We start from the raw sequence: 27,688 nt of genomic DNA on the forward strand, positions 1-27,688 counted from the left end.
CTCACTTCCACAGAAGCTTCATCTGCTTAGTAACGCTCCCCCTCTCCCAGTTTTGATCTGTCTACATAGCGTTTTCTGTTTTGTTGATCATTAGAATATGTTGACTAAGATTATTTTATCATGTAAGTGGCCTGTGTGTCTCTATTTCTAAAAGTGATGTTTGTAAGTGTTAGCAGGGAACATATTTTTCCTGCTAACACAGCAATGTAGAAGATATGAAGTGATCATCTAAAGTTGTTTCAAGCTGTTAGAATTTCCTTACCGTAAAATCCTGAATAAGCTGTAATGTCAAACATAAACCTTTGGTGTATTTATTTATTGTATAATGATAACTATGCCACATCACTAAAAAAAAAAAAGATCAGCAAGGAAAGAAACCAGCCTGCAGTGTTGGTAATAAAGTCAAAAGAAAAGAGGCATTTTTAGTAGAGGAACAAAGTTTGGGGTGGATGGATGGGTCATGCATGATCTCTCCCTGTACCTAACCAAGCTTGTGGGTACAAATATCAAATGTTAACTACAGTGTTTGACTGTGATTTGGAAATGATTGGAAACCACAGATAAATTTCAATTTATGGGGACATCATAGCACCCTGAGTCATTCCAGGAAACAATGATTAATGACTGCTTTTGTAACACATGCTACAATTTGCAGGATTTCTTAAAAGAAACATCATCATACAGACAAAAAAGCCAGTTCTGCTAACAAAGGCTAAGTAGAACTGACTTGGTAGGAGAAATTTCTTCTTATACGTTGTAAATCCAAGAAAAACAAAAAACAAAACACATTACTACTGACATTTCTGTGCACTCACTTTTAGTAGTACTTCTAAATAAAGAAGTTAGATGTGTTTGAACTGCTGGCTTTTGTGCAAACTGCTGAATGCGATGTCACTGTAACTAAAACAAAACCTGCAAATAAGAGACCCAAGTTACAAAAGACTGGAATTTTCATGTTCAAAAGTGTAAGAAAGTCCAATAAAAGTTCCATTTAAGTTAAAAGAAGCCGAATAATTCCACGCACAATGTACAAACTGCTTTTTGTGTCATTGTCAAAACTCACTGTGTAAAATTTTCTTTTACTGTGTAACCCATTGTTGTGACCTCCAGCAGTCTGGTATGAAAGCATCCAAGTATAATCATTAGCATCTACCACACATCAGCACAGAGCATTGATATTTGCCATGTTTTTTTCTCACGGAGGTAGCTATTGGTGTAGTATGTCCCATTCCCAGGGTGTCTCTCGGAATACTGTCTCTGGGAACAAAACCAGGCAAATAGCCCTGAAATCTATCATATAATGATCCAGCCCTAATGACTATGGCTTCAGGAGTAGGACAGTCCTTCAGTTAATCGCTGCTGTCTACCTTCACCTCTGTGTCTTGTAATTACCGTGTCCTCCTGGGCCCCCCTGTGTTACTTCTGCGCTCCCCCACCACTTCATCCTTCCATCTACTATCTACTGTACAGAAAGAAATTTCCTCTTAAAGGGAAAGAAAAAAATTGGGGTTGTGTGTTGGCAACTTTTGAGGCAATTATTTTGCTAGAACATGAGAGGATGCAATATGAGCACGCTAATTTTTCATTTCTCGATCAGAACCGCAGCACGAGCCGCTGCCTCTCACGATAAAAACTGGCCTCATTCTGGCTCTGCTCCCAATTCACCTCCTCCTGCTCTCTCACTGCTGCCTTACCTGTGCTCGGCTACGTCTGTCTGTGCAGGTGAGTGAGAGCCAAACCACCTTTGGGACTTGCTGATTAGGGTATTAAAAATAAATGCGCACTTTTGGGGTGGGGGGGGTGGGGTTGGTGGCACAGTGGTATATATTTCTGTTAATTTTTCTTCTCCCCCGCTGCTCCCCCCCTCCCCTCTCTCCCTTGTAGTGACTGATCTGGCAGAATATGATAGCATGGGCTGTCACGGTAATAATTAGGCCTATTTTCCGTGAGGTCATCTTACAGGGACGCTGGGCGGCTGTGGTTCACACACAGGGTGCTCTATGCTATTCCTGCCCCAGAGCCCCCAGGATATGATCGTCCACACAGGGCAACAAAGAATCACTCCGCAGCAAATGAGCGAAACATAAAACACCTACAATCTGATATGGACTGTGGTTCCCAACGCTTAAAACGCTGGGAGAGTTTACCTTACTGGGCTTTTTTGGGAAAGGGGGGGTGGGGGGGGGGGTACAAATCAAACAGCCTTTTACTAAATTATCTGCAAGTCTGAAATATTAAACAAGATTTGTAGCAGGATTAAGGTGTCAAGGGAGTACAAAGGGCGAGCCTGGGTATATTTGTTGGTACACGGCAGCCGAGTAATTGAATAAGAAACTTTACATCTGGGTTTAAACAAAACCTGAAAGTGTGAGGTAGACATGAGAGTATCTGATAATGGTTTTGTTACCAGAAAGCCAACAGTGCCAAGTCAGAGCGCAACATATTTCAGTTCCATTCAAAACACTCCCTGGTTGGGTCAACAGCTGCAGGCTAGAATTAGAAATCAATTATTCAGCTTCGACAAGCTCATTAAGTCCCTGAATAGGATTTTCTGTTCTGAGTCTGCCTGCTCATTTCTCCTAGCTTGCAGTTTCTAATTAGTATTTCTCTTCTCTTTAAAGTTTGATGGGAGTTTGGGTAAAAATGTGGGCATTGACTTAACACTCACAGGGCTCTCTGAACGGTATCATTATCTGTAGAAGAGGCTGTATCGGTACATTGGAAGACCACTAAGGTTGTTTGCTTTCAGTTTGGGTACCATCTAATGATTGGTGTCATCAGGCTAAATTAGGCATTAATAATCAAAGGAGTGTAATCTGGATAAATTAAGCATTAAAAATCAAAGGATGACTGGAAATTATCACACGCAGTAAATGAAGCAGCACTAATCTGCAGTAAGAAAGAGGGCACGAGGCCAGCAAAGTCTTTGAGATGGAAAAAAGGAGGGATGTGTGCTGGCAAATGCATTTATAGTCAGTACTTGCTGAAAGACTACTCTGTGCTAAAATGATTGATGTTGTCATAGAAACATCCATCCACTCCATTTGACGGCATCCTTCGAGTGAAGCCAGACATAAGCTTGCATTTCATAATGTTGCCTACATCACCTACGCTTGCAAGAAGGCATATTTGCAAACCCATTCCCCCGTCCATCCCTTGTTCTCTTTCACCGCGCTGCCTTCTCCCATCCCTCCCTCTCTCTTTTCCCTCTCTTCCTCTCCTCCCTTCCTCTCCTCTCCACATTGTGTGTGTCTATCTGATCCCGTGGCCTTTTGTTGCGCTATGAAAGGCCTGATGCCACACTCATTATTTTCTCCTTTATCTCTCTCCCCACTGCTCTGATTAGAACAGTCGCCCCTGACAGACGCCCTCAGCCAGCTCCTATCCATTACAGTGTGTGCGCATGTGTGTGTGTGTGTATGCGTGTATGTGTGAGTGAGTGAAAGAGAGACATGTGAAGCTACTCACCTATATAAATCATAAGTGTTTTCAGCATACTAAATGTCTGTGTTCCAAATGAGGATATGAAAAACATACATATTACATAAAGGCTAAAATATGAGAAGAAGAAAAAATACTTTATTTAAAAATTATTTAAAGGTTTATATTGAATAAGACTGCACTTGCTTCTTCGTATGCACACTCACACCCACTCGTACACACACACACCATGGGAAAAGTGACTGGCTCTATAAAACTGTTGGTGGGATAAAGTCTGAATATTGATGGGAACTGCTTAGCTTTATACGCCCAAGCATGCATGTGTGAATGTATTAAAAAAACTTCTTTCAGTGACACAAACACAAGGAAACGCACACACACACAAATATGTATCAAAGTACATTCCAGTTAAATGCAGTGCCTGTTATGTCACTGATGATTCCAGGGATTCTCTGTAGACATAAACGCACTCCAATAACAGTGTAATATGATGTGTCGTATACACAAAGTGAGCAGAAACTCTGCAGAGAGCATTAAATGCATCAGTCACTAATCTCTAATAAGCCGTTTACAGTTAGAGATTTAATTTATGCACAAGTCAGTCCTGCTGACTTATAGGAAATGCTTTTAAATATTTTCAGATACATGTAAAATAGAGCAAAATGCCTTTTTTTTTTACACATATAATATTCTCTTATAGGTGCTTGTCTTCCCAGAGTAGTCTGAATATGTCATTATCTATTTAATTGTATTATTATGCAAAATGAGGCAGAAATTTGATGAAACTCAGATGGATTCACCTGAGTTAATGGAATATGGGTTTAAGAGGGAACTAATTATCCCAGTTTAGCAGGGAGTGAATGCATTTCTTTGCAAGGCCTGATTTTGAATGTAAACATTAATGGCCTCCTTGATTAGCATAAGAATGGTGCGTTATTGTCCTGCTCACTCTGCATCCTATTGGATATGCATCTGTGTTGCTCCAGACACACACACACACACACACAGACCACAAGCTTTAATACACTTATTACCTGTCTTATCTACGAACAATGCCATTTTTGTTTTTATTGTCTCGCTAATCCATAAAATTCATTTCTCCAATCAAATTACAGTTTTAAGGCCCAATGACATAATTGGGAGCTTCAATTTTTGTGCACAAGACAAGACAAAAAATAAACAAACAAAAAGAACAAGTTCAAACTTTTGAGGTAAAGCATAATATTCCATATTAGTTGAAGTGGCAGAGTCATTGTGATGCTGGTCTTTCGTGTCTATGCTTCCTTTGGTTGGCGTTTATCTACAGAATGTATTAGAGGGCTAAGTGTTAAAGTATAAACAATGCAAAACAAAAAAAAGGGGAAGGGCTGTTAGGGGAGTAAAGAAACATGGGACTCAGGTGAAGAGTTAAATTAAGAAACGAGGGCGATGAGGAGAGTTAAAGGGCAGGTGAAGAAGGAAGGCTTTGACTTGGGGCCTCCCGGGGACGATGACCTTATTTCAAATTCTGGGTGAGGGACTATAGTTCGGCAACTGAGGAGCCCCCCCTCTGTCTCAGACACACACACACAAACACAATCAAACACACTTTCAAGGCTGAGTTCGGAAATAGAGAGCCCCCCTGAAGTCCTGCAGCTCCTCAAAGGCCAAGCTGCTGCTGCCGTCGTTAGTAAAGCTACACAATAGGTTACACATACAATACTCCTTCAAGGTTCAACTTCACATCCTAGTGACAACAAAGACACTAAATTCTCCTCACTGCTCAGTTTCCAAAAAGAAAAGAAAAGCAAAGAAAAAAGTTGTGATGCAGGATGTGTAAATAGAAAAAGAATGCTATGTTTGCAAATCATTTGAAATCCATATTTAAGTGGCAATCACATTAAACTGAATTAGCAAAAAGTCAGTAACAAGGATGTGTATAAAAGGAAGCTTGTTTCTCAGAAGTAAAGATGAGAAGAGGTTTACTACTGTGTGAAACTGCCCAGGCAAATACTTCAACAACTGAAGAAGCATAGTTCTCCATGTATGGTTGCCAAAAATTGGGGTGTTTCTTATGTACGGTATATAATATTATTAAAAGAAATCTCTGGACAAATGGTAAAAGTCAAAAACACAATACTTAACCGCAGTAATCCTCCATCCCTTGGGCAGCACAGCATTAAAAACAGACTTGATGGTGTAGTGGAAATCACTGCGTGGATGCAGGAAGTCTCATTGTCATTGGCACAAATGGTTGCTGGATCCAGAAGCACTGCAGCCTTCTCTGGGCCCAAGCAAATAAGATGGACTGAGGCAAAGTGGAAATCTGGCCTGTGATCTGATTGATCAAAATCCGAAAATCTTTTGGGAAATTATGGATACTGCATCCTCTTGGTTAAAGAGGAAAATATGTTGTCAGCATACAGCTCTGTAGATCAGGCTCATTTGGATATTTGTGATTTTTTTGTACTGTTACTGAACAGTTTTCATGATGTATTGTCCTGCTGGGGGAGGCTGCTGCCAGCGGGGAGTATTGTACCAACCAGACAGTCTTTCTTACTTTAGCAAGTAAGTGCTAAACCACCTTCAGCAAGGCTGAGATTATGTGTAGATTTGGAGCACAAATCTACAAACAATCTTCAAGCTTCAAACCTTGTAAAACAGCTAATTAGCAGTGAAAAAAAACAAGAAAATGACACAATACATTGTCAGTGATGTTTTACATCTACAAAACTGGTTACCAATGGCTCAGATGGATTAGAAGACATCATGGGATTTGTGAGTGTGAAGGAGGGAGCAGAGAGGAAGCATTCCAAGGGTTTGCTTAAGTCCTTTCCAGTGACCTACCAGCAGATAAGAAATAATAGAGATAAACTGTGTAAAAGGTGGGACTAGTCACTGTAACGTAGATCTACTGGTTTGTGCGCACCTGTTTTGAAGCCTGTAGTTGGCATTTAGGCAATTGCTCATCTAGCTTTAGTGCTTGTTTGGGTATTTTTCGTAAACTTGAATTCGGGCTGGAACCTGGTTGAGAATGCTGTGGACACCCATAAGGTAAAAACTCATCAGCCACACCATTACGGTTACAAAAATGAATGCCATGTTGTGTTAAAGAAGACTTGAAGTTTGGGACTTTGACCGTAAACTTGTAAACCCTGAAGCTTGTTTCACACACAGTTTTACAATAACCAAAAATGTTTTGGAGGCATTCAGGTCACAGACAGTCAGCGAACTAATGGGTGGATTACAAGAACAGAAATGTCTTGCCTCTGTCTTACCAGTTGTACCGATGCAAAGACTAATCCACCAATTTTCACCACCATTTACACTATCAGTGATGACCTCAAATGCCAATTAACACCAGTGTGTGCAAATAAAGTGGTCGAATATCAGTGTTAACCTACAGAGGCTGGTCTTTGCAACTTTTGATCCTGGGTGAAGCAAGCACAGAAGAAAACCTTTATTCCAGTTAGCGTGGCCTATTTTCATGATTACCAAGAAAGTTACCAAGCTTGAAAACAGAAAATGTGTGTCATTAGTTCAGGATAATACTGAAAACTATGTGTATCATCCTGTGTGGTGCATCATATAGATAGCACTGTATACAAATATTGAAATAAACTACACATTAGTGTAAAGATCTTTTTTTTTTAAAAAAAAGTTACTCATACTTTGGTTTCTCTCTTTGGATAGATGCAGTGAGCAGCACTTGCGGCTTTCTTTTCACATCTCTCACTTTTCATTTCTCCCAACATTGGTTTCCTGTCAACCATCTTCCTTATCTTTACCTCTGTCACTCTGTTTTGCTACAGCCAGAGCAATTTGTGCTGAAAAGTGTAAAAACATGCATCAATGGCTGAATGGGACTGCGGAGTACATCAGTGCTAACAAGGTCTAAGTGCCAAAGTGGTTAACTAGGAGTCTGCCTTCACCGCCGTCCTCCCTCACAGCCACGCCGGCTCGCTCTCAGTCATCTACATTCCCTGAACCAGCCTCATGTCTCCTTAATTTTCACAATTTTCAGTCTTGTCAGTCTCTATATATTGCCCAAAGTCTAGCGTGACAGATTTCACTATCATCAAAGAAAGATTTTCCATTAATGGGCCCTGACCTTGTCTGACTACTGTACTTAAAAACCTTCTCTGCTGCAAGGCACACTCTCCCTGAATCACTCCTTGACCCACACCCCCACACCCAACCACTCCACACCCCAACTTTCCATTTCACCTGTCTCCTCACCATAATCTCCCATTTTTTCCCCCCTCCTCCGTAAATTTTCTGCTCCTCTCACCTTACAAGAGCCCCCCTCTGTTGTTTGTGGAGGCTTGCCTGATAGCCATTAGTGTTATACCCTATTACATCAGTAATGACTGACTGTGAGCTCTAATTAGAGATGTGTTAGGGAGAGCTGACTTACCCCCTCCTCCTCCTTCTGCTTTTCCGCAAAGCTGTTACTGTGACTCCATCGCCGTGGCGACACCATTAGCACAGCACCTCTAAGAGTTGCAACTCCTGACTGTTAAAACCATTATGTTCATTACAGACCAATCAGAGGGGAAGGTGTTATGGCTAATTGATAAGCTGAACAATGCATAAAATCTTGTCTCTAATTGCCCTGCGGGAAAAGGAGAAAGCACCCTGGGAGAAAGAGACAGTGAGAGAATGAAAGAGAGGAAGTGAGGAAGTGGCTGGCGTACTAATTTCAAAATCTGATATTTTTTCACTCGAATAATTTAGGCTTACAATATGTCTTCATCCAAACATGCTGTAGATTCCCCCCCTCTTTCTTGAATAATGGGATGTTTCTTCTGGGTTTGTCATCTGTGATAAGATGATTATCTGAAAGGTCTGTGGCACATTGTGAAGAGAGTCTCGCCTTCTCTGCTGGAGTAGGTAATCCTGGGTAATAGCATTATGGACACAGTGTTTTCCTAAAGCCCGTGATTATCCGCTGCTGTTTGCTGTGGGATTGACATTGGCCTTCTTGGTCTCTCTCTCTCGCTTGCTCTTTCTCTCTCCCCTCTCTTCTCCTCTCTCTCTCTTTTTACTCACTCTTTTTCTCACTTTTCTCTCTCTTTATGTCATCCTGTCTCTGACTCACCACTCCATCAAACCCTTATATGCTCTTCTCTCACGGTTCTAACAAGAGAAGAAGATGAAAATAGAGCACATGGAGCAACAAAAGAACAAATTGCTTGTAGACAAGAGTGCCCCAGATTTGAATGACATGTTATGTTCTCTTTGTCAAAAAAAAACAGGGGGGAAAAAAGAAAAAATACACACTTTCACTTTGGCAGTTTGGGGTTACCATCCTGCTTGAGACTCAATAAAGACATTAAGCTATTTACTGAAATACATTTTGAAATCCTACATATAAACCAGGTTAACTATTCTAAACACCGCCTCTCCACCCATGCAACAGATGATAAATCACATTAAATCGCTGACTGAGGTCTTCATATTTTTAAGTGCCATATGATTGCGATTCGAGATAGACAGAATGAACTGAACTAAGACCTCTGCTTTTAGCCAATTGGCTCACTTTTTTCCCTCAACGCTTTTAGGTCTGAACTTGATCTTATCTCCCTCTCGGGCTGTCTCACCCAACCTCACCCTGCACCCCACCCCACCCCCTCTCTCACCCAGCCACTTTTACTTAGCTTGCCACTCTGTGTCAATCTCCCACTTATGTGGTTTATTTGTAGTGCTTATTTGATGCAACACGTCTCGCAAAATATTCACCGGCGAATCGGTAAAACCTGACAGCGTGGAGAAGTTGTTTTAATCTGCAATGTGGCTTCTCTTTGTCCTGGGAAGAAAGTAGATTTAGAAAAAAGGAAATGTTGGTTAACCACCAGTGGTTTAACGCAATAAGCCAGTGGGTTATCTCACACCTTGAGGGTTATCTTGACGTTGCACACCAGGAAGAAATCTTGGCATCTATGTATCTATGTTTAGGCATCTATGAAATGTATTTTCACTTTAAAACAAATTTAAAAGAAAAATATTTTGAGGGATAATAACATAAGTGCTGTGTGCCCTTCTAAACTGATTAGGTTACTAAACAATAATGAACGTTTGTAAGAAAGCATTCCTAGAGCATTTTTATTGGCAAAGAATGAAAAAGCATGAAATTACTTTTATTAGGAGTTTTTCCACCTTGGTTCCCCCAGTAGGCAGATGGATGCCTGCAGCAAAGACACCCGTCAGCTACAAGTCAGGGAGTCTGTGAGTTCTGGCAGCCCTGGAGCAGGGATGCTGCAACAGGCATTGGAGGGAGAGAGGAGCAGCAACAGGAGGAGCAGCAGCAGAAGCACTGCTGAATCCATTAACAATGAAGGAGCTGCTCAAATGGGCTCTGGTCCTGTGTTTGCAAAACAAATGGGACATGTGAGGGTTAGGCCGGGGAAGAAATTAATCTGTGAAGCAATCAACGGTGAGTTCAGAGGAGGAGACCGAACCATGTGTGTGAAACACATGCTGCATCTCAAAACGGTAAACCTGTGTGTAGATAGGAAAGCTTTAATCAGCCCAGCTGTGTGGCTGTTGCATGTTTTTTGTATGTTATATGCACGCGCGCGCGCGTGTGTGTGTGTGTGTGTGAGTGAGTGAGTGTGTGTAGGCTAAATCCTTCCCCACCTAGAAGCTGTCAAAACCACATGCTTACAAGCTGTGCAGGTTACATCTAATTGGATTCTGTGGACATCACAGCATGAGGCAATATTTGATGACTCCAAGATCATATTGTAGGAAACAGTGTATGTCCTGAGTAAAAACAGCCTCCAAAGTCAATACCGACCCCCCCCCCCTCCCCCCCCACCACCTTTGCGTCCTTTTCTGTTCCAGGATCAGTAATGGGAGTCAGTATCCAGGAGGAGGCGAAGGGGGTGCGGGGGCTCCTCGCCAAGTCCTCGCCCCTCCTCTCCGAATGGCGCACAGCTGCCTTTCAGAACCCCGCCGCTCCAGCCCATTCATCCTGGAGAGCACCCCCCCTCCACACACACACACACACTCCTCTCCCCCCACCATCACACACACAAAAAAGTGGCTATTTATTAGAATACTTGTTTTGTATTGTTCTGTGCCACACAAAAGACGCTTCATTATGTTAGAAGCAAGCCCCCTTTTTGCAGAGAGAAACAATAACTTGGAATTGTCTTTTTTAGAGTGTATAATAAATGTCATTTCTTCTTGTCTCTGCCCCTCAGTGTGTGTTGAGTGGTGGGTTTGGGCACCGGGCACGGATGGCCTTGGCACTCGAGCGGCCAGATTGTAGTGGGAGTAGCGGTTTTACATGAAGCTTTGGAGGGGTTTAGGACGGCTTTAGGAGCATGGAGGGAGAATTCTTCCCACTTTGTCTGGAGTAGAGGGAACGAGGGGGACATGCGTAAGTTTGCATATTACAATTCCTTACGCAAGAAAGTCATTTTTATATACATCTAATCTGTAGTTAAACTGTCTGTTGTGCGTAAAATCGCCTTTTTAACGCGTGGTGGAATTAATTCTCAAAATTATTATAATAATAACAGAGTGAAGCGAATTTGAACGCTTTCTGAATTCGGCGTTTCCGCTTGCTGAAATAAATGTCTTGTTGACAGCCTTTATTTCGGAGCGTCTGTGTTCAGTGCAGTGCAGATAATATGTGTTTCCAGCTGCAGGCTGTCGTTTTATTTTAGAACAAGTGAGCTCCACAAGGGGCTGCGCAAAGCTCACACTGTGGCTTCATGATCCTACAAGTTGCTCTTCAATCAGCTTAGTTAGATTTTTCTGAGGGAAGATGATCGGATGAGGTTATCGCCGGCGCCTACATTTGTTTCGCCGTAAACAAGAATAACTGTTTGATGGTGTAAAATACGAGGGGACGCATTAGACTATCCAGTGGCAGCCTGTTTTCACGCAGGACTCTATGTTTGTCTTGGTGTTTCTACTTTTCCGTAGGTTGTGGGGAGGGCGGGGGCGGGGGGCTGACCGTCACATCTTTAGATTTAGAATGTGTAATTTAAGGCTAAGGAGCAGATGCTTTGTCTCTTAAACTCGTTTAAATAATTAGCTCAACGTTTTGTGTCCTTGGTGTTCAGGACTCCTTTTACTTCCTTAAAACTAACGCCACCCAGTTCCACGAGCGCCGGCTCTTGTGCACTGCTCGGGCACAGCCACAGCCGTGTAAAAACGCTGTCCCCGCTCAGGTTAACTGCATCAAGGGGTAAAAAAAAAAAAAAAAAAAAGAAGAAGAAGAAGAAGAAGATGAAAGGGAGGAAGCCAGATATAATCGGTCAAAAGATTTTTTTTTCTTTTTTTTGTTTTTGTTTTTTTAAATTAAGGGGTTCCTTTGCCTGGACGCAGAGTAAAATAAAAAAATAAAATAAAAAGCATAATAGCACCCGCTGGCCGCTGCGCTCGAGGAGTCGGCACGCAAGCTGGGTGTATTTATTTAAAATTGTTCACTTATTTATATATATATTTTATTTTCTTGTGGCCATGGAGGGTGGGAGGGTTGGATAACCGCTTTGACCCTTGGCCCCAGTCGCGCACCATCATCACAGTGCGCACACAACCCGTCACAAAGGCCGCGCACAAAAGGAGCGAGGAGGTTTGAAAGGAGGTTTGTTAAAAGAGGAGTGACTGACGGGGAATGACAGAGAAAGTAAACAGGGGCCACCAGGGTCCCAATGTCACTGTAAAGGCTAATCCTGTGCGTACAAACCTAAAGACACTCAGCACGGAGAACAAATAACGACAATAATAGTATGATTCTAACAAGAGTGACAGTAATAGTAGAAGTCATATTTTCTCTTACTACTGGCTATTTAAGAAAGCTAACGATAACAATTCTAATCTTTTTATCAGGATGTCGACTTTTTTAAAATAACTGCTGGAGATGCATTGATGCATTGCAGCACTGGTGTGAATTAAAGCAGAGTCGTGTCAGGGCAGGGTCCAGGCAGGTTTAAGAAATCTGAAAAGCATGAAAATGTATTTAATACATTTATTAATAGGCCGATTTAATATTAGCGGTGTTATATGTGTGCTTACACTATTTCGTTAAAAATATGTTTAAATTAAAAGAAAAAAGAAGGTTAAATGTTTTTATGAATTAGACTTTTAATATTGAGCAGATACTGACAAATCACTGTATCTGTATAATAAGACAAGAATTGGTTTCTTATTTTCTTTTTATGCGTGCGTGTGTGTGATCGCTTCACTCGCACTCACCTCCCCAAAGCTCTCCGGGTGTCATCATTACATTGCCATCTCCCTCGGGCCTTAAGCCACGTTTGCCTGGACCGCTGTAACCGTTTATTGACCACCGTGACATCAAGTTAACCCTATCACCAAAGACGCCCGGATCCGTCCGAGTGATCTCGCTCCCTCTGGTTCTAAACAGAGAACCATATCAAGCTAAGCTCCAATTAAAATAAAAACAGCAAAAGAACGATAGAATGATTAAATCGTTAGTCTCGCCGCGGGAAGTGGTATTTCGTTTTCCCTTTCAATTAGAGGTTGATTGGGCTTTTCAGGGGAGGTCAGCTGTGAAATCTGGATTATATATGCGCGGACTCAAAGACACAGACCGCTTTCCCCTCTCGTGTATTTTTTTTTTTTTAACAAACGGAATACCTGACTGGATGTTAAATAAGAGGCGTTAACAGACCCACAACATATCCACTAAAAATGACAGTTTACGTGTAGTATTTCTTTTCATCTATAGCTGCATGCGGGCGCGTGGCCAGGACTCATTCACCATCACCAGCAGACGGCGATAATGGCTCTTTGCCCCGGCAATTTCACGTCATTATACGACTATCCATCCTCTTGGGCTTCGTCTCTCAGACCAACAGTTTTCTTTTAACCAAATCTCTTTCAAATAGTTTTCAGCTATAAATGCGCTTAATTTCTCTATCTGACACCTGCTATTACTTCAAACCTTAATTACATACCTGGAAGGAGGAGGGGGTGGGGGTGAGGAGGCACAGGAGAGGGAGAGAGAGAGATGGTTTAAAATTTGATATCTGAGGCGCTTGTTCTGCATCAAGTCGTCTGAGACTAGTTTGGGGGCAGAGTGTATTGCAAATCCTGTGCATAAAAATAGTGAGGCCCAGGCTTCTAGTGCGCGTTGCGAATGTGAGGATAACTTGTTAAATAGGAGAGGAAGTGTCTTTTCAATGTCAAATCTGGGAAGAAAGTTGAAGGTAAAAAAGAATTTCACCTAAACTTTTATGCTTCCTAATTTATAAGCTGTCTGATTTCTTCCTTCTTTTAAAAAAAAAATCAGCAGCCATAGTCTAACCTATTTTTTTTAAAATATAAATAAATTGAGATGTTTGACTCATCCTAATCACAGACTGCACCCACTGTTTGGCCGCTACATCAGTGCTAACAAATCTTCGTTATTTTTGTGGATGAAGTCTCCGAGAGCGTGTTTGGAAATTTCAAATGCCTCGTGCTATTTGTGGGATTGACCCTCCTTTCTCCCTCCTCATTCTCCTCCTCCTCCTCCTCCGGTGTGTTCTTCCTCTATCGTCCTCTAGTCACCTGACCAAACGCCATGCAAATCATTCCGCTGCTAGAGCCTCATTGGCCGCTTGTGGCTCATTTAACCGCTGTCAGTGCTCATCATATGGCCGCCGCTTTAACCAACTTCTCAACTCCGACAGGAAAAGTGGCTCAAATACGCATTCTATCACAGTGGATGTGAACCAGCCCAGGCGAAAACAGGGCGAACTGCTGGTTGGAGAACATTTTATATGCCTTTTCGGATTAATTTTCATCACGTGTTTATTTCAATTTGGGGTAGAATATTAATTTTGTAGCCCAGTCATCTCGAGCGCACCCGTACCTGTGTGCGCCTGACCTGTTGTGAAAGTGACTTTTTTTTTCTCTGTTGGTGGCGAAGTTTAAAAACCAGGTGAATGTATAGCATGATGATGGAAACTGACCTTCATTCCCCCGGCCCCCAAACGAACACGACGACGGGGCAAACGGGGCCGAATAGCGGGTCGAAAGCGAATCAGGAGCGGGTGAAGAGACCTATGAACGCGTTCATGGTGTGGTCCCGTGGGCAGCGGAGAAAGATGGCGCAGGAGAACCCCAAAATGCACAACTCTGAAATTAGCAAGCGGCTGGGCGCCGAGTGGAAGCTGATGTCCGAGGCTGAAAAGCGTCCATTCATCGACGAGGCTAAACGGTTGCGAGCCATGCACATGAAGGAGCATCCGGATTACAAGTACCGACCAAGACGGAAGACCAAGACATTGCTGAAAAAGGACAAATATTCCCTTGCTGGTGGACTTCTTTCTGGGCCGAGCGGTGGCGGTGGAGTTGGTTTAGGGGTTGGCATGGGTTCATCCGGGGTCGGGCAGAGGTTGGAGAGCCCCGGGGGTCACGGAGGTTCCGCCAGCTCCGGCTACGCGCACATGAACGGCTGGGCGAACGGTGCGTACTCGGGGCAGGTGGCTGCTGCCGCGGCGGCCGCAGCGATGATGCAGGAGGCTCAGCTAGCCTACAGCCAGCACCCGGGGAGCGGAGCGCACCACCACCACCACTCACACCACCATCATTCACACAACCCCCAGCCCATGCACCGCTATGACATGACAGCCCTGCAGTACAGCCCCATCTCGAACTCTCAGAGCTACATGAACGCTTCCCCATCCGGCTACGGCGGGATCACCTACACGCAGCACCAGAGCTCCGGCGTCTCTTCCTCAGCTGCCATGGGGACATTAGGGTCGCTGGTGAAGTCGGAGCCGAGTGTAAGCCCTCCCGTCAGCAGCACACACTCACGGGGTCCTTGCCCCGGAGACTTGAGAGAGATGATAAGCATGTATTTACCTACCGGAGAGCCGGGGGACCCCTCAATGCAAACTAGACTCCATGCCTTGCCGCAGCATTACCAGAGCGCCACGGCTGGAGTGAACGGGACCGTCCCGCTAACACACATTTAGAACTCATAGAATAATTGAAAACTGCAAACGAACCATAACCAAATATTTACCTCTTTTCTAAAATAACCCCGGTCCTGAGAACTACCTGCATTTTGTACAGAATGTTTATGATATTGTAAATGAAGGGTAAATAGCATATTCATCTCGGCTTTTTTTGGAATAGCCACCAGTGGAATTATATAACAAATATGATGCTGAGATATTGGTTATTGTGCTATCATTTATTTATTTTTTTTGTCCTTTATTTCACAGTCTTAGTTGAGGGTTACGCCAGGTTTTCACATTGGGGAGATTTGCTTCAATTGTCTCATCATTTTTGGGGGTCGGGGGTGGGGAGGGGGGAGTTTATTGTAAGTTATTTGAAAATGAGATAAGTGTCATAATCATAAGAAAGTGCTTTAAAAGATATGGGAAAATCAGCTTCTTTAAACATTTGTGTTCATTTGCAGAAGCCTGTGTCATAATTCTTGGAAATCATCTCTTTTTATTGTAACACTCTAATTCTTGTAAATTGTGAATAATTTTAATATTTGAAAGGATGACGGGCAACCGCTGTTGTAATTTAAGTGCTTTTCCGCGAGCGAAAAGCTCTGATATTGCAATGAAGAATAATTGAATAAATTTCACAAGATGTTGCTTTGATTCTTAAGAGAACGTCTTAGATTGATTATTTTTCACAGTGGTCTTACAGAAGTGTTTTGTTTTGTTTTAGGTAACAAGAATATCGTCAGAAGTCTTCACGAAAAACAAAATCTTCTATTTAAATTTTGACGCTGGTGGACAGATCCCTCGAGCTTTTAAATGGTCCAATTGTTTGTGCGTAATTACGCGTAAAAGCTACAGCCTGTAGGGCTGTGAGGGAACCATTTCACTAACAGGATGCTGTTTTAGAAGCTGAAGTTTCATGTTTAGAAACCTGTCCATAAATTGTTTTTAAAAAGTTTGCTTTTCTCTATTTCAGTAGCACGCAGGCTCCAATACTATGAAAACATTTTTTAAATATTCAATGCAGGCCCAGATTGTGGCCCGCGTTCTCCTTTAATATAAATATAAAAGGACAAGCTTGATTTTGAATATTTTGAAAAGTTATGATGACATAACGCACAAGAAGAACATTTAGCATGACAGCCACCTGTTAGTGTTATGAACGAAGCCTTCTCGTTTATGAATAGAAATTTGATTATTTTTGTAATAAGCACATGTCATTTTCCCCTTTTAAAACCTTATGAGATGTGAATCCTTTAATCCTTTATTAGCAAGAGCAGCTTAAATCTTTTTTAAAAATATATATATTTCTAAATGAAACTAGTTCATTATCTATTCTACTATTATATTAATCAGTGTGTCTATTTGCAATTTTTTTTCCGGAAACTTGCGCCAGAATTTCATTTCTTTTCCGATGAAAGCAGATTTTTTTTTAGTATAAACTGCTCTTAAAAACTGAACAACTTCTCCACTGTGTATTTCATTTTTTAAAGGAAAATATTAAGCTATTTTTTTTATTTAATCACTTTTAACATGTGTTTGATCTCCTGAGATGCATTTTTTTAAAATTCCAATTTTACAGCTTCTGTTCTGAACACACTATAAAAAAAAAGAATAAGGCAGGGGTAGCAAAGAACAGCTATCTAAAAATGTCTTAAAGAAAGAAAAAGATTTTAAAGATAAAATTATTTGTTTCTTTAAATAAGGGGATAAAAATCGAAGTCTGGGTTGTCAGTAATCTTTCACCCGAACTGCACCATCAGTTCATCTTGCATTCACTTCTCTTATTAGCTTTATTTTTATGGTGATGTCAGATAATATATGTGAATTATTAGATTATGTATATTGATTTCTACGTTATAAGCTAGAATGCGACAGAGGGTAAAAAGAAAAAAAGGGTGGGATTCACAAGAATCCTAATTTCTTTAGCTGCATTTTCATCAGCTTGCTAATCAAAGAACCGGCACTTAAAGAGGCTTGATCACTCGTCTAACAAATAAATGCAATCTATGTTACTTGGCTTTTATTCTAATTATTTACTCCCATAATGTGAGAAGCAGCAAGGTGGTGGGGGACTTGTTTGCTCCTTTTACTCTCGAGCAAAATAGCAGGAAAGTGAAAGGGGGTGTGGGCAAAGTGCGTGAGGCACAAACTGGGATTCGAACAATAATTTCATGTTCGATAAAAACCACTGAAACTTGAGAGTGAACCAACGACCCGTGATTGTAATTAAAGGAGAAAAATCTCTGTTTAGATGAAAAACAGACGCACAAACCTGACAGTGTCCAAACTGTTGCTCGGACTGAATTTTGACTTCCACTCGTCACAGCTCTACAGACAAGTAGCTTGTTGAGTTGGTGATGACTCATCAGAATTTCACAGATGTAGTGTTTTGATTTTGGACCGGTTTTCGTACCTTTGACAAAAACACCTGCATTTTGAATAAGATGCCCGCGTCATTTTTATAATTATCATTAATCTAAAAGAAATATATGTATATATTAGGCTGAAGACAGGCCACAGATGTTTTTGAGATTTTCCGTTTTTATCGCCTGTAGGCCTCATATGATACCCTAATAGTCATACACATGCAAATGAGGGGAATTTATGCCTGCTTAGGCATAAAAAAAAATCAATTAATCTCAAATACATAGTTAAAGGGCCTATTTCACACTGATGAAGACTTGCATGCTATGTCAATTAAACCTGTTAGGCCTCATAGTAAAGCATGTAACGTCTGGCTGCGCATTAATCTTTTAGGGGGGGGGGAAATCAGAGGAACAACGTCTGGAAATTAGTTGAAATTCCAAAACCCGAAAGCAATTGCATCTATGGAGACATCTCCGCAATACAGCGCGCACCGTATGGCAGGGGATGGCCTCCTCGTGTGTTTTTGCATCTGTTTCTATCTTATCTGTTGATGTGAAGAGATGCGGATTAACACTGAAAGCCCGGAGAGGCGGAGCGCGTCACGGCGCATCGCCAGGCTAAAAAGAGGAGCGTTCTGGCAAATTTAACCCGAATAAATTACACCTTGAGGTGGAAGAGGGGGTAAGTGTAGGGTGCAAAGTATACAGGCTATGTGGCGCTTGCTGCTGCTACTGCTGCGTGCGCTCGCGCGCGCGCGTGGGAGAAAGAGTCTATGTGTGTTTGTGTGAGTGCGCGCACGTACAGCTGGCTGGCCAATAAATCTCTCCACCGTGCGATACCCTTATCTTGTAGCCACCGATATATTCCGTGCTAGGAGGCCATCAGCTCCAGCGCACACTCCGTTGTTCGTAAAGCCCCGATCCCTTGCACTCCCTGTCCTAAATGGGGATAATTAGCGTCACTTTATCACGCCTCTGCATATTTTCTCTGCGTCTCCCCCCTTCCCTAAAAAAAATTACCAAGCAGCCTGCTCTCGTCGCCCGCTCTGTCACAGAAGATTATGGAGACAGATTGCACAGAGCGAATGTGCCGGGCGAGATTAGCGCGGAATAGAGAAAGCAACTGGGCCAATGAATTCCTCGGAAGGGCCTTATCGTGCAATTACACGTTGACATGTTTAACAATCTTGCTGCCTCTTAATCCTGCAGTGCTGCTCTATCTACCCACAGCTACCACGCTATATGCCGGCACACAGACCTAATGCACCGAAACGCGGCACAAATGTACTAAAAGTTATGAGAAATTGCTTTATTTTGAAACTTTGTTCACAACATCCACCAAACGCATTTTTTTTATTTGCTTTTTTTTTCCAGATTTCACCGTTGCTGGAATAGCATCTGCACTGGAACTTTTTTTTAAGAGGTGAGATATTAAAATACATCTTCTTCATTTATTGTTACCCCAAATCATTGCTTTACTGTAACAGCTTCACAAAGTGACAATAATGATGATGATGATAATAATAATAATAATAACAATAACGAAAAAAAGGGGGGGGGGGGGGTGAGCCATGTGCATCCGGAGTGGCGACGCAGAAAGTGTCCGTCTTGTCTGGAGCTAAATGTAGACTTTGCCATGTGTCTATCCAACACACACAATCACCACCACCACATCCCGACCCCTCCCCGTCCCTCCTGCCTGGCGGTATATCGGGGCCTGTGTGGGAGTGATTGTGGAGCGCCACTGTAGGAATTTGGCAGGGTCCGCGGTTTGGAGAGCCGCCCCACGCTGAGTCCCATTCAGCGGCCAGCGCGCTGTGAGGTTGGGAAGTTTCAGTCAGCCGTACAACTCAATGGCCCCCACAAAGGCGATTACAAGCCCCAGCGCATTCCTGTAGGGACCTGGGAGCGGCGCAGGTGCGAGGGGGACCGGGGTAACCCGTCAGAGGACAGATAAAAACGGGACAGTGCTGGGGACCACACAAAACCTGCCACTCCACAGGAAGCGGGGATTTTGGGGGGGAGGAAGGAGGAGAAAGGGAAGAATAAGTCTGTAGAAGATGCAAGTTAAGGGGGTGGGGTGCAGCATACTGAGTGGTCTCACTGTCCATCACTGAATGAAAGTGTTTAAGGATTCCTAGTCAAGATGGTAGCCTGGATTTTTACAAAAGTCACAAGTCTGCAGTCTCCCTTTACCAATCTGGACTTATCCCTTCTCGTTTAATAAAAATAGTCTAACATGGAGTGACATTTATGAAACTACTGCAAATAAGTAAAAATCTTCAAAGCTTATTCGACCCTCCCATCTGGGCTACACTGTTACCTCTTCTTCGTATTCTTTTTTTTTTTTTAATTTTACATCTTCACCAATGCCATCTGAAAAAAGTTTCATGAATCCAACTTTGAAAGAATGTTACAAAATGTTACAAAAGACACAATCTCAGCCTCCTCCAGCCTTGCCTGTGGAAAAAAAACTCTTGAAATGTCTTGTGTTAAAAATTTCTTTAATCACACCAATACATTTTATCACTTTCTACAAAAAATAATGTCTTCATGACTTACATTTTTGTCATCAGTTTCTGTCACCACGACAGCAGCAGACCAAACTGTCAACCAGTGAATTTCATTTTCCTATTGTCCACCATATCAACATTTCAATATTGATATTGTGTTTCCATCATGTTCCACTGTGGCCACAGTATAGGTGGCTAGCATGATTTAGTCAAGACTGGCAAAGATTCATAGCAATGGGTAAAAGATACCAACATATACAATTAGTAGGAGATGTGTAATTAACAACAGTTTCCCATAATAGAGTTAAATGATTTATAGATTCTGTGTGTCAAAGGCTTTTATATTAAAGACCAAACCAGCCACCCCATCATCCTACCTGAGACTTATCTGCCATGTAGAAATTTGATACTTCGCGCACTGGAAAAAAAAAATCCTAATGGCAGAAATTCAGGAGCAAACTGTATTAAAGTCGTTAGGAATAAGTTTAAATCCAAGGACACAGGCAGCTGCTGTATTTAATTTAGGTTGCACAGGTACTGGCAGCAGAACTACCATAACATCTGCTTTTTCCATCTGTTTCTGTTAAATTCAGAGTTACATGGCATGCAGGTGGGAGACTTGCAAACAAGTGGGCATTACATCTAAATGAAGCGAAGAAACCTGGTAGAAACCGGGTTTCTCAGCAGGTTCTTTAAACATGGGCAAGCAAAATAGGAAGTCCAAAATAAGAAATGCAAGACACATAAAAAAAACGTTCCTACTGTGTAAAATTTAAATATGCATTGCAGAAGTATGGTAGAGCAGTCAGTACTTGTGAAAAACCGCCTTGGGTTACTTAAATAATATAATAAATGACCTGTCCTGTTGCCCTCTGATGGCAGCAGGGAATTATCATCAATGATAAACATACAGCTTCTGGTTTGAGAACTGTCATCATTCACAATGATCTACTGTGTTTACCTTTAATTAAACAAACTTGGAAATGAGACCGGGCTGAAGCTCCAAACTCATCATACTGTTGGATTAATATTCAGTAACCTGCCAGTTTGTGAAGGGGGACTCAGAGATCATTAATCCTGTGCATCATAACCCTTTTTTCAACTTTTCTGGCAAAAGCAGTGTTTCATGCTTTATTATTAAATACAATTTTAATCACGCTAAAATATGATGCAGAATTATTTCTAGAAATATTGGATTGATGTCATGTTACTAATACCTGCAACAAATTCAAAACTACATACAGTATACTGACTGTTCTGTATATTTTTGGATTACTGTGTTGCAAAGAATAAGTGTCAACATACTTAAATAACATGACATGACTGAGCTTTCACCTTTTCCACAAAAACTTTGACTGTAGATTTGTTGTGCCATGCTTTCAGGGCTCGAAGTTCTCCACCGTGCACACAGCACTTAAAAGGAATCTTTTAATGTGGCGAGCCACTCTGACTGGCACAACTTTTTTAGTGGTAGGAGTGAAGTAATGTGATTGGTTTAGAGTTTAAAAATTAATTATCCTATCTTTTATGTTAGATTTCAGCGTTGGGGTAAAGGCCTAGTTCACAAGCACCTGTGCATGCAGTGCTCTGATAATTAATCAAATAACTGCAGAACGATCATAAAGTGGCACAAAAGTCAGGCCCAAACAAAATCAGCCAGACAACAGACAACTTCTAAGTAAACCCCCTAGGTTGAAGCTATATTAGGACAAAAATAAAGACAAAAGAAAAACTTGAATAACCTTTACAGGCATTCATCAGATTGTCCTTTCAGGAGGCATTTTATTCTTTCGACTTTGCTTAAAAAGTCAGATACAGTCAATAAATTCCCATCTTCTTGAAGAATATAGTGTTCATATAATTTTTTTTAACTCTTTTAAAGAAGTGTCAATTCAACTGTATGGTCATTTTTAATAATTCAGACTGTGTCTCTGTTAAATTAAATTGCATTATACAGAGCGATATTTCTTTAATTTTTTCTCACCTCACAGATGTGACTTTGTGACTTTTACCACAACTAAAATGGATAAAAGTAAGAGCTGGCTTGTTCTACAGTCTCCCTGACTGTTTGACTCTTGCCTTGTCAGAGTTGTTTAGTGATTACAGCAGCATAAGGAGATGTAAGCAATTACTTTGGCGAGCACAGTGACAGGTCCTCCAGCTTAACCCCTTTGAACACAACCCATTGGAGCACAATATGGTTCATCTGTTTTCTGCCTATGTTTGCAAAGGCCGAGACACAAAACCTTGATCATCATGCTTATTATATTAAACATGTTAAGATTAAGGAACATAGTTAAAAAATAAGAGCATTTTGAAATAAAAAAGTGTTTTGTTGACCCATCCACTAACCCTGACCTCCACCCTATGTGGACTTTGCAGCTTAATAACAACAATACCTTTTTTCCTCATTAGTTCGTGTTTTCTAGCACTTCGGTTAGGTTTAGATAATAAAACAACTTGTTTGGGTTTAAGGAAATATCATTTGGATTAAAGTACAGCCCTTTAAGAATTTAAGCCCAACTTTACCCATGTGCCATATTGGTCCTGTCATACTTACTATGACCATGGAAGGAAATTATTTCTCTTGGAGACTTCCTTGTTACCTGACATAAATCCATAATCCATCAATGGGTGAACAGATGTAGAGGGAAGTTTTTAAGGCTCTGAAATGAAGAAATTGTTCCTTAACCTGAATAAAATCAGCTATTTGCTACTAAAAATAAATAATCTTGTTCTTTAAATGAAAACCCCCCCAGATATTTTAAAAGTTAATCTCATTTTCTCAGGCAAAAGCATTGTGTTGCTTTGCTCAAATAAGAAAATACCTCAGTACCTATTTGTTCCAAACACAACAACAAGGAAAGGCCACATGATAAGTTTTAAGTGTCCTCTGAAATACTCCTGTTTGCGCTCTTGAAGGAAGAATCGTTTACTGTTAGATTTTTTTTCCCCCTTTCTCAGCAGAAGTGCTTCCACAAAGAGTTTCTTTCATGGACTCTTCAAGACAAGCAAACTTAGTGTTGTTTGGCAGCAACAGTCAGACTATTACATGTGCTCCAGAGAGAAAAGGGGATTTTAGAATAAATGTTAATGAAAGCACGGTAAGTGGCTTCCTGTCCCTCACTAAATATATGCAATAACCTTGAGTCTTTTTGGGGGGTGGGGGAATAAACTAAGAGAGCATTCGGAAACTATAAAACTCTCGAAAGCATTTTGACTCTAATAAGTTCTTTTTAGTACAAAAGTAATGGTACTTTTGAGTACAATAATATTGTTTTCTTTCTAGCCTACTTATTATCTTGTTTTTTCTTCTCTCCCATTTGAACACCTTTTTTTTCTTTTTAAACAGAACCTTATAATTTCAGGAGGTTGATTGAAGTCTTATTTAAAAATAAAAGCATGTACATGCAGAAGCACTGCTTCTTCTTTCCCAGCTGGTCCCCACAAAGCAATGAGGCAAACTTTGAAGCTTTGGACACACATAGAGATGCTCTATGCTCAATGCTCTTTACATCGTAGACGATGTCAGGTGGTGTTCAGACACCGTCTAGCAAAAGCAGTGAGGTGAAATTTTGAGAAAAAATTCATGTTCTCCGTAGTCTTTTTGTTGCATTCTGCTGACTTTTCCTCTAGTGCACCAGAAGGTCAGAGACTTCACCTGTCCAATAACATATTTTCATCTGCAAAACAAAATGCCATGATGCATGGTTCTCAGACAATGTATGCTATATAGACAAAAGTATTGTGCCACATCTCTGTTCCGGTGTTTTCAGTTCCATTGCCATAGGAATATAAAATCGAGCCCCTTGCCATGCAGTCAACCTTTACAAACATTTGTGGAAAAAATGGGTCATTTTAAAGTGCTCACTGAATTCAAGCTTGGTGCTGTAAATGAATGCCGCCATTGCGACAAGTCAGTTTGTGAAATTTCTTCCCTCCTAGATACTCCACAATCAACTGTAAGTGGTATTATGGCAAAGTGGAAGCATTTAGAAACCACAGCAACTCAGCCATGAAGTGGCAGACCACAGAGCGGAGTTGCTGAGTGCTAAGGCGTATAGTGCATAAAAATCACCAGTGCTCTACTGACGATAACTGCAGCGCTCCAACCCTCCTATGACATTAACATCAGCACAAAAACTGTGCACAGGGAGCTTTGTGACATGGGTTTCCATGGCTTAGTAGTTGCTGTAGGTATAATTTGTAGGTTGGCCAGTCCATGTAGTCCAGTGTATCTTGAGGACTTTGTTGATGTACTGAGTTTTCCTTCAGTGAGGCTGATAAGTCATGTGGTTCATATGCAATATTTCCCATCAAATAAATCTAATAATCCCCTCCCTTTTCATCATGTGCCATTAACAGACCAAATTATGTATTTAACGCTAAATAACAGCATTCCCATCAGCCTCAGCTGAAACTGTGATTCTGAAGTCAGTGAGTATTACCACCGCTTACATTATGCCACATTCATGCGTTGTCACTAAAAGTTTCTGGGTGCCTGTGAATATCCAGGCTTTAATTATAACAGGGAAAGTTCCGCTGTTTAACTTTAATATGATCCTTTAAATCATGCAAATAAGGTTGCCGCACATCAAAACTTTGTCATATTTCTTCACTTCACAGTATTTTATTATTCGCACAGCTTTCTTGAAGATGTCAAAACTCACAAGTTGGTATTAAGGAAATCTTTTTTTTCCTTTCCCACATGACCTCAGTGCAGCATAGATATGTTAGCACCGCGAGCATGTTACAATGCTGTTGTTTCAATTTCGGTAAAACCCTTGCGTTGCCAAAGTGAAGCTAAAGATGCTTGCTCTTATAAATGTTACAACTAGCTCGGTGTTTCACAAACTCTCAGTGACTCTCAGTGACTCTCACCGCCTCGACAAATGTGCGGCAGGCGATAATTCTCAAAGCAGTAGAGAGGGGTTAATGAGGGGTCAAAGAGTTCAGATAAGAAACAGCAGTTTTATGATGCCCACTGCAACCTGCAGCGCACTGATAGCCGTTTGAACCGGCTGCCCTTTGAACTCTGCTGGGTCAAGTGATCAAAACACTGGGTCGTTTAGATAGGTCAGATTGGAACAAGTGAAGGATGTGTATGTCACCGGAAAATGTCAGAGAGGTACAGATAAATTGCTCTTAATGGTTATAACCCTATTCAATTTGTTTCCGCAGCCATTAGATTGTTGTCACCTATCAGACTGTTTAAGGTGTGGGATAAATTTGATTAATTTCTCTGCAAATATATATTCTATGCATTTAACCATTCATCAGACTAGACAATGTACATGTTCTCTATGTGTTTCTGTCTGCTTATAATATATATATACATATATATATATATATATATATATATATATATATATATATATATATATATATATATATATATACATACTTATGTGTTTTTGCTAATAACTTTACTTTTACTGACTTTTGATATCCTCTACAAATTAGTAACATATATCTGTTTGTCTCCTTGTTTTTGTGCTTCTATCTGTCTTCCAGGACAATGGCCATCAAGTCTATGACCAGCTGAACTGGATCACTGTGGGGAGACTGTGATTTACAGATAGCTTCTCATCCCTTTTACTGGCAGGCCATCTTTACCTTGAGCACTGGGAGATAGGTGGTGCGGGCGAAAAGACCTCTCAGAAAATGTCAGCAACTGTCAGAGCCCCAAATTTCTTCCATTAACTCGTTCTTTCCTCTGTGATGCTACCTTCTTGAAACCCCTTAATTACATAACCCCTTTCTCCTGTCACCCAATGTTTTGTATCCAAGTAAAGTGTATGACTTCAGATCGTGTGGCTTTTTTTTTTAGCTTAAAATTGTGGGTAACAAAACAATCCTAGCCCCATATTTTTGCCCATCTGAGCAAAAACAAACACACACATGCACACTCACACACACAAAAGGAAACTGCAGTGACTGCAGCAGCTCTTCTCGTGTTTTTCACTGGAGCCAGTTTCACTGTCTTAATACTCTTAGTCCCTCAGCTGGCATGTTGTCCAAGAACCCGCTGCATTTTCAGATTTGTAAAATCCGTCAAAATGCCTGTAATGAATATTTCTACAGCCTCAAGTGTATTTAACGTGCTGTTTGACCAGCCCAAAAGAAACCTTGTAAAGATTTGCCACTATAGGAACAGAGGATCAGATGAAACAGGTCATTTTCATTTGAACACAATCCCCTATAATAAACATGTATTGTTTGGATATGCTGTTAATTTCTTATTAACATCTTTCTTGTGCATGAGTGTATACGCCATGTAATATACATATATATTTTTTGCTTTAGAAAAGTAACTACTGTTATTATTATTATTATCGGGTTTTTCTGTGTGTTTTGTTTTGTCTTTTGATGGATTAAAAGTCATCTTATGAGATAGACGTGTGCTATGCACTTGCATTTTGCAGTTTGTTTTTTCTGTTAGCTTACACAGCCACCCATGGCTGGGGGGGGGATAAAGAGTACATACCAAATAAACTCTTGCATCTTATTACGGCCTGAGAATAAAAAAAATACTGTGCTTTCCGTCATTTATTTTCACATTCAATTTGAGAGGTAAATTAATACTTCAAAGTGAGAAGTTACAGAAAAGTTTTAACATTTAAACTATGTATTAATTTCAAGGCCTAAATGCGCCCTCAATTATTTTACCATTGCCCCTAAGTAATTGATTTTGGGTAGAGAAAGCGAAAGGTGCTGGGGTGATCTGTGTTGATGTGTGAAAATCACAAAGCCAATAAATGAAAAATAACTGACGTCGTAATTGCTGTGAGTGTTGTAACCTTGCTTTATTGATTTTTTTTTCATCAAGGCATTTTGCTAGCATCAAAGTTGGGCCCATAATAACATAAATTGTTCACTGCAGTCTGTAATAATTTATATATTTCTTTCACTCGTTTTCAGCCTCTCATTGACTTGTTCAGGTGTGTGCAGCCCGCCACACAAAGACAAACGCTCATCCAGCAGCATGCGGCTTGTGCCGTGGTACAGACAAAGAGGGAACATGTAAAGAGACTAGATAATAAGTATCTCAGGTGACTACATGCTGTGATTACCAGGTTGCTGGTTGTTATATAGGAACTATATTACATAGACACGCAGTCCCACTCTGTGCACACGTTCAGACCCACACGTTCTGCACTTGCACACACACAAACACACACTCTTGAGAGATCCTTGGTTATCACACCCTTCCAGATTGTTCTGAACTACTTATGGAAAACACACACACATCTCAAGATGTGGCCACTCTTGCCAATATGAGCCCAGTGTTAAGAACAGTTGTTGTCGTTGTCGTCGTGTGGTTTTTTTTTAGCATCTCTAAATTCCTAGCGTTGCTAAGGTGCTTTGGGAGGGGATTAACAGAGGCTGGCGCCGATGAGCAAGCCTTCCAGATTTCCAACCAGTAGCGAAAAGACAAAGAAAGAGGGGGGAGAGA

At 41.1% G+C, this 27,688-nt stretch overlaps 1 protein-coding gene across 6 annotated transcripts in view; it reads left to right on the top strand.

The window, feature by feature from the left end:
- sox1a (SRY-box transcription factor 1a) overlaps nt 1-26,626 on the top strand; it is an 81,877-nt gene extending 55,251 nt beyond the window's left edge. The window contains exons 1-3 of one of the 6 annotated variants that reach the window (XR_014797169.1): nt 10,356-10,807; nt 19,094-19,142; nt 25,747-25,789. Coding sequence is in view for 3 of the 6 variants with exons in the window: in XM_084908051.1 (XP_084764177.1) it covers nt 14,331-15,365 (1,035 nt within the window). In the remaining 3 variants the exon portion in view is untranslated. The other 5 variants (XM_084908053.1, XR_014797166.1, XM_084908052.1 and 2 more) reach the window with 5 other exon arrangements.
- The last annotated feature ends 1,062 nt before the right edge of the window (nt 26,627-27,688 follow it).

This window comes from Perissodus microlepis, chromosome 16 (assembly GCF_051167445.1).
Source record: "Perissodus microlepis isolate ML-2025 ecotype Zambia chromosome 16, ASM5116744v1, whole genome shotgun sequence".
Classification (NCBI taxonomy): Eukaryota; Metazoa; Chordata; class Actinopteri; order Cichliformes; family Cichlidae; genus Perissodus; species Perissodus microlepis.